Below are 7,026 nucleotides of genomic sequence, written 5' to 3'. Positions count from 1 at the left end.
AGATCTTTTTCATGCAGTGGTTTTAGGAGATGAAATGCAGCTGGAGCACTCCCAGGTTATAGTGACATTTTCATGATTTACTTCTTACGTATGCAGATGCTGTCTAAACATGTGCCTGCCTCTGGCCATGAAAACATCAGGAGTAGCTGCTCTTGCTTTGTTTATCTTTTTGTCTAGACATGTGGCACTTTTTCCACTTTTGCCACTCTACTTGAGCAATGTCCAGCTGCTCAACTTGGTCCCTCTAATGGCCAGATGTATGGGGCAGCAGTTGGCTGCTTAGATCACTGGTTTTCTCTTTCTTCCATAATACGCGTTTCTGACTCCCTGGACATCTTGTAGCCTGCTCACTTGTTGGTGAAGTTCTGTGTTTGCACGGAGAGTGACACAGTCTGGTGTCTGTGCCGTCTGACACAACACACTCCCTCCCATTAAAGATTTTCTTAGAAGTTCTCAGGGTTCCTATGTACAGAGCTCCCCCAGAGGTGGTGGTGGGGGGGAGCATCTCTCCAAGCAGTCAACGCTCTACCAGCCCAGAGCCACACACCCCCTGCACATCGGCAGCCTTGCTATTGCGTGTCTGCCCCTGCTTGCCAGCCGGCTCCTACACACAGTGCCGCTGGAGATCCCTTGCTAAACCGGCTTTCCATGGTTCGTTTAGCACCGAGCAGCGAACACAGCCTTTCTGAAGCATCGCTCCCGAATCTCGTTCCAGCCTTGCGCCACCCACATGTAGCTGATCAAGGGAATCTAAACTCTGCTCCACAACATCGGGTGCTCGTGACTCATTTACTGCTCTGTGCAACGCTCCTCTGGTTGACTCTGGGCTGGAAGGATGGAATTTTTGCTCCTTCACTACCCATTTACTTTTCTCTTCATCGCGTTTCTAGTCCTTTACCAGGTGAATCCTGCATTCAGATACTTCTGCAAGATGACCTTCTATAAGTTGTGGCTCTTCACCGTAAGCATTCTGATTATTATGCTGTCTATTCCTCGTGGACGTAATGTGGAAAACATGAAGTAAGTTGTCTGTGGCTTCTTTCTGCTCTGGGCATGGATAGAGGCAACTCGCACTCTGTTTCAGAGCGTCCTGGGAGTTGCACTGCAGCGGGGAGGAATTAATTGTGTATTGCTGTGGAGAGCTGCCAGGCTCTGTAATTCAGAGAAGGGATGTGGGTTTCAGTATTGTATTTTAGTTGATAGAAAGAATAACGAATGATGGAGAGAAAGGATGTAAAAGGTGACATAAATTTGACAAACGAGATAATGCCAACAAATTGTATGTAATGCACAGGTAAAGTAACTTCAGCACTGTATTTCCCTCCACCATGTGGCTGGTTATCCCTTTCTAAGTTGTTTTGGGAAACCCTCTGCAGGTGCTCTTCTCCTTCTCCACTTTACTCTGAGCCAGTACCCACCTGAACAGGCACGAGCAGACATTGCCACAGTGCAGCGCTGGCGCCTGCGTGGTCACTGGTGTCCCCATCACTGCAATGACAGCCCGGTGCCCCCAGGTCTGGCAGTCTCTGAGCCCGTCCCCTTGCTGCCCATCCCCTCTATCCATCCGTTACTGCCTCTGCAATGGGCTGCTGGACCCACCCAGAGGCTGGGCAGCCGGTGTGCACGTGTGATTAGCTGCAGTGGGCATTAGTAACTTGGGGTGTGGGTTGAGCAGGGGCTAGAAGCTGACTCGGCTATACGGCAACACGGTGCTTGTAGCCTCCTCAAGTGCTGTGGCAGAAGGATTTACTACTTCACCCTTTTATGCTTCAGTGGAAGTTGGTATCTCTTAATTGAGCACCAGCTTTTCACTTCAAGAAATTTTCTTTAGTTTTTGGCCTTTGTGCCTTTTATTCTTTTCTTTATTTTTTCCAGTATTTGTTAATATATGGCTGCCAAAATTACAGTCTAATGACACCCACAGGCAAAATCATCACTTTCCACAGCGTGGGCAATAGTGGAGTTAGGTGCATGGCATGTTCATGGCAGCCTGTGATCACTATTCAGCAAGGTGGGCAGGGAATTAGAGTACCAACAGGTGCACTACGAATTTGGGCATTATCTAATATTTGGCTGATCCACAGAATTGCTGTAGCTGAAGTTGTTTGGCCATTGGTCTCACCTGGCTTGAAGAAAATCTACGAGGTGTATTGGTCTTTAATGAAGTGATGAGCTGAAAAGACTTACTAGTTGCTCTTCTCCAAGCCCTGGGTCAAATCTGGGAGTGTGGAGAAACAGGCTGCTCTGCAGAGGCAGTCTGAGATGGGCTGGTTTGGAAGAATGGCGTTTGGATCCTTTACCCAGTTTCACCATCTCTTTGGCTGATGTCTGCTCCCCGTTTCCAGGTATTTCTGCATGTCATTGTGGCCTCTCAAATACATCTTTGGGATGAAGATAGTGGTGAAGGGCAAGGAGAACCTCAGGACTAAGAAACCTTTTGTCATCGTGATGAATCACCAGACCTCCCTTGACATCATGGGTAAGCGGTGATCCTGCTTCCTGCTCCTGGCCCCCGTTGTCTGTAGGGGAGGGTAGTACAAAATCCCAAGCACCACAGGCAGAGGGGCAGGAGTGGCTGGTACATAGTCCATTACCAGCAAGCCCCAAGCCAGGGCTGTTCTTCAGGGTGTTAGATCCCAATAGGTATTTTCAAGCTAAACCAGCTTCATCCTTTCCAAGAGAATGGGGATGAGAGTGTCAGTGGATCACAGCTATGTCACAGCTGCTCTCATTCATTGTCAGTAATAATCCTCCTTAGAGGTTGGTCTGGAGACCCTCAGAATTCCTTTCCCAACGTGTTTCTGATCCTATGAAGCTGGATAAGCGCCTGCAGCGCCTGCAGCATGGCATCTCCCAGAGAAAAGGGCTGTAGCCCAGAATCTGGAGGAATCCTCAGTGCAGATGACAACTTGTTCTGTCCTTGTTGTCCCCTTCCAGTGATGATGGAGATGTTACCAAGTCGCTGTGTGCCCATTGCAAAGAAGGAAATCCTATACATGGGCACTTTTGGCCTAGCGTGTTGGCTTTCAGGACTCATCTTCATTGACCGCAAGAAGAGGGAAGAGTCTATCACTACCTTGACAGAAGTGGCACACTCCCTGCACAAAGAAAATGTGAGTGGGAAGGACTCTTTGGTGAGGAGCCACTGGAAAACATGGACCTTGACTCAGCTGGAAAGGGATCTTTGTCTCTGGGCTGGGGACTGGGCAGAACAGAGTAAGAGCATCTCTGGTGGGTTCAGTGTGTTTTGTGTTCTTAAGGTGCTTGAAGTGGAGGAAGTGGATGTCTCTGCATGGTCAGGAGCAGACAGATCAGTCCCAGGGGAGTACATCTGTGCAGCGGCTTAGAATAGTAACTGGAGGTCCCTCTATCTCAATGTCTTCTCTCTCCTGCAGTTCCGTGTCTTGGTCTTCCCTGAAGGAACTCGCAATCATGGTGGTTCCATGTTGCCCTTCAAACGTGGAGCCTTCCAGCTGGCTGTGAAAGCCCAGGTGAGAGCCACCTTCCTCCTGCCCCTTGGGGTGTGGTTTGCCTACCATGGTCTACCAGCAACCAGGGTTTCTGGTCCTTGACTTCCCTTTGGATAAAGCACATATCCAAGAGCCCAGCAGGAACTTGCAGATGGCACAGGAGGGGGCTGTTTCAGGGACAGGTGAAAAATCTTCATGACTCAGCTTGGGAAAAAGTGGGGGGGACCTTGACAAGAGCCCTGGGCCTGCCTGGGGGGAGTTTCTGCTGAACAGTCCTCTGTACATACTGATTTGGCAATCCATGCATTGTTGGCCTAAATACAAAGGTGGAAGTGCAAAAACTAACAACGAGGATGTTGGGTGATACAGTTAAATGTTCTAAATACCCCTTTGAGTACCTACTACGAAGGTGACTGGGATAATTATCAGCAAGGTGCAGGATTCACCTAAGAACACTAGTTCCATTTTGGGGGAGGAATGGGAAAATATGTAGATTCACTGTAGATTGCCTCCCCTCCAGGTCCCCATTATTCCTGTAGTGATCTCGTCCTACCAGGACTTCTATAACCAGAAGGAGAAGAGATTTACACCAGGTAAGGATGACTTGGTACGGCGAGCGGGCTAGGTGTTAGTGCAAGCTTAGTCCTTGGAGGGAACCATAAGGTGGGTGGGCAGAGGACCATGCGTGGTGTGGAGATAGCAGCCAGAAAATGGCAGTTTCTGTCTTCTCAGGAAGGGGAGGTAATGGGGGATTTCAGGCATCACTTTTGACTCTTCTCTTGGATGTCAGTCACAGAATCTTAGAATTCCAGGTTGGAAGGGACTTCAAGGATCATCTGGTCCAAGCTTTCTTGGCAAAAACATGGCCTAGACTGTTCTCACAGCTTGTCCAATACTCATATGAGGGAACCTGGAGAAGCAGCAGAGTCCTGGGGCAGGTCCTGCCCTGGTCCAACCACGCTGTGCTTGGATCTGCAGGTGCATGGAGCAATGGAGGCTCAAAGCAAACATGGAGCTCTCAGCAAAAGTCATGTTGAGAGCATGTCTCCTCCCGGTTACCCTATTCTTTTCATGTTTCATCCATTTATGGTGACAAAAATTTCTGCTGGTCACTGATAAAATTTTTTTGGGGAAAAATGCGTAAGTCATGGGCTTCAGATGGAAAATGCAGGAAAAAATCTTTCAAATTTGAACAGAGAAAAGTAACCCACTCTGTTCCTCCACTTTCTTCCCTGACTCCCGTGCCAAAATGGACTTCTGCCACTTCCCACCCTCCCTCAGGCCAGTTCTGCTCCTTCCTAAGGGGAGGATTTGCATCTGAAATTCTCATTCCTCCCATTGTTTGTACCTGGGTGTAGTCATTCCTTGCAGGCAGACACCTGGAAGAGAGAGTCGGTGCAGATGTTTAACACTGCCTTGTCTGGTTCTACTCATCTTTCACCCGCTGGGTCTATCCTGTCTCTGTTGGCCACACACCAAAGGCTTTTGGTACTGGAAGCACTCCCCGACGTGGGGGTCCATAGGAGCATGAGCAGGGATGTCAGCCCTGCTCTACAGCCCGCTCCCTCCCCGTCACTTCCCTGCTCGGTTGGGCAACCAAGACAGAGCACTCCTCTGGGAAATCAGAGAATAACGCTGTGGGGAGGGATTTCTGGAGCAGCTGAACATTTTGATTTAAGCAAGGTCAACTGCAAAGATAGATGAGTTTGCTCTGTGGCTTGTCCAGCCAAGTTTGGAGTAACTCCAAGGAAGGAGATTCCACAGCCTCCCTGAGCTTTTTAGGAAAGGCTGTTTGCAATTGCATGTACATTTGCATTTATAATAACCTCACCCTTGGGAGTTTGTGGTTAGCTGACCCCTAAGCCCTTTTCCTAAGTGCTGTTAAAGTAGGACCTTCACTGATGAAGAACCACAGTTCGCTTTTCCTATACCTCCCCACTTTTCCCACCTGCCAGGGCTGATTCTGAAGATGTGCTACACATGGCCGGGATTTCTGCACGTTAAGCAGGCTATTCCTTTGGTCAGGACAGCTTGTCATGTCCACAGTGGCTCTGGGCATGCTGATGAGCTTCTGGAAAGCCCAATTCTGTGTCCAGTGTGCGCGCACTGTCATGCGTGGAGGAAGTCTGGTGCTTGCTGGAAGTCTGTTACGCCCCAACAGACCTGCCTTTTCAGCACAGCCCCATCCTCACTCAGCTCTTTCTGTAGGACCAAGTGAAGCATAGTAGACTCCTGAGACACCAGACCCAGCTTTGGATGTAAGATGTGCAGGCAGGGAGCACGCCCCCTTCTTTTGCGAAGCTCTTCTCTACGCTTCTGTTTTGCTTCCCTTGCGTGGCTCTGCTAGCAACATTTCTGGATCTCGTTTCCCAGCACACATGTAAAGGCACGTAAGAAAGTTAAAAAATAACACAGACACTCCCCGGATCCGTAGGTGGGTGTCTGCACAGGCAGTGTCTTGTCTCCGCTGGGCAGAACAAGGGCCACAGATGCAAGAGCAGAAGAGCACAATGATAGCTCCCCAGTATATTCTTCCAGTTTGCACCAGTCCATTGCTCAGGTCCTTCCCAAGAGTATTGACAAACCTTGGCCAAACAGGGAGTCTTGGGCACAATTTATCTCATCCCGAAGCGTGCTTCTGGAAAGAGGGACCCTGCTGAATTTGATACGCGTAGATTGGAGTATGGCCAGTTTGGATGTGTTGTTTTACAGACATCTCGTTCTCTTTGCCATGATCCAGACAGATCCTGAGGTCTTTCCGCTGCAAAAACTTATTCAATGTGAATCATTGCATTGAATGTATTTGGGGAGAGATTCACCTGTTTCTCTATTTATGATTTTTGCGGTCTCTGTGGGTGGGAAAAGTCTGGTTCAGGATTTTGCTGTGTGCATCTGGGACATGGCTGAGTTGCTGCACAGCTGTTGGTGTATGAAGGAGGGCATTTTCCCTTCGTTTCTGTCTTTTTCCTTCATTTGCACTGATCCCTCTGCTATATCTTCTCTCGCTCTTCTACACCACTCATATATTTCCTTCCCCACTCTCTGACCCTGCTGTCTCCCTCTTACAGGGAAAAGCATCATCCAGATCCTGCCAGAAGTGGAGACCCTCGGCCTGGGCCCAGATGATGTTCCCAAGCTCACCGAGCAAGTCCGTGACTCCATGCTCACTACCTATCAGGCAATATCAGGAATGACGAATGGGGCTTCCCATTAGTGATCCTGTCTTCCAGCTCCAGCTGTGTGTGTAGCAGCTGAGGGGGGGGAGGGGCATGGCAACCACAAGATCTGGAAGCAGAGACAACCATGGATTGCAACCCTGACACACCAGAGACAGGAAAAACATCCACAGAGGAGAAGAGCTTGTAAGTGGAGGTGGTGAAATGGTTGCCATGTTCCTTCCAGAGGACTGTGCCACCTGTGTGGACAAACACATTTCTTTGTAACCGTAACCCTGAGAACTTCTCTCCAGCTGGATCCCAGGCAAAGCTGGAGCCTTCCTGTGAGCATCTTATAACCAACTTTTCCTATTACAAACCAACAAGGTGGAGGCATTTAT

The 7,026-nt window shown here is 49.2% G+C and overlaps 1 protein-coding gene across 1 annotated transcript; it reads left to right on the top strand.

The window, feature by feature from the left end:
• Positions 1-826: 826 nt before the first annotated feature.
• Positions 827-6,684, top strand: LOC309679801 (1-acyl-sn-glycerol-3-phosphate acyltransferase alpha-like; the record flags this gene model as incomplete). The annotated part of the gene is made up of 6 exons (XM_082493209.1): positions 827-1,020; positions 2,346-2,479; positions 2,938-3,113; positions 3,396-3,491; positions 3,991-4,063; positions 6,539-6,684. Exons 1-6 carry the CDS (start codon positions 836-838, stop codon positions 6,682-6,684), a joined length of 810 nt encoding a protein of 269 aa, XP_082349335.1. The 5' UTR covers positions 827-835.
• Between the last annotated feature and the right edge of the window lie 342 nt (positions 6,685-7,026).

Source organism: Vanellus vanellus, assembly GCF_965231255.1.
Source record: "Vanellus vanellus genome assembly, chromosome: 19".
Classification (NCBI taxonomy): domain Eukaryota; kingdom Metazoa; phylum Chordata; class Aves; order Charadriiformes; family Charadriidae; genus Vanellus; species Vanellus vanellus.
This window is presented reverse-complemented; position numbering and strand designations above follow the sequence as displayed.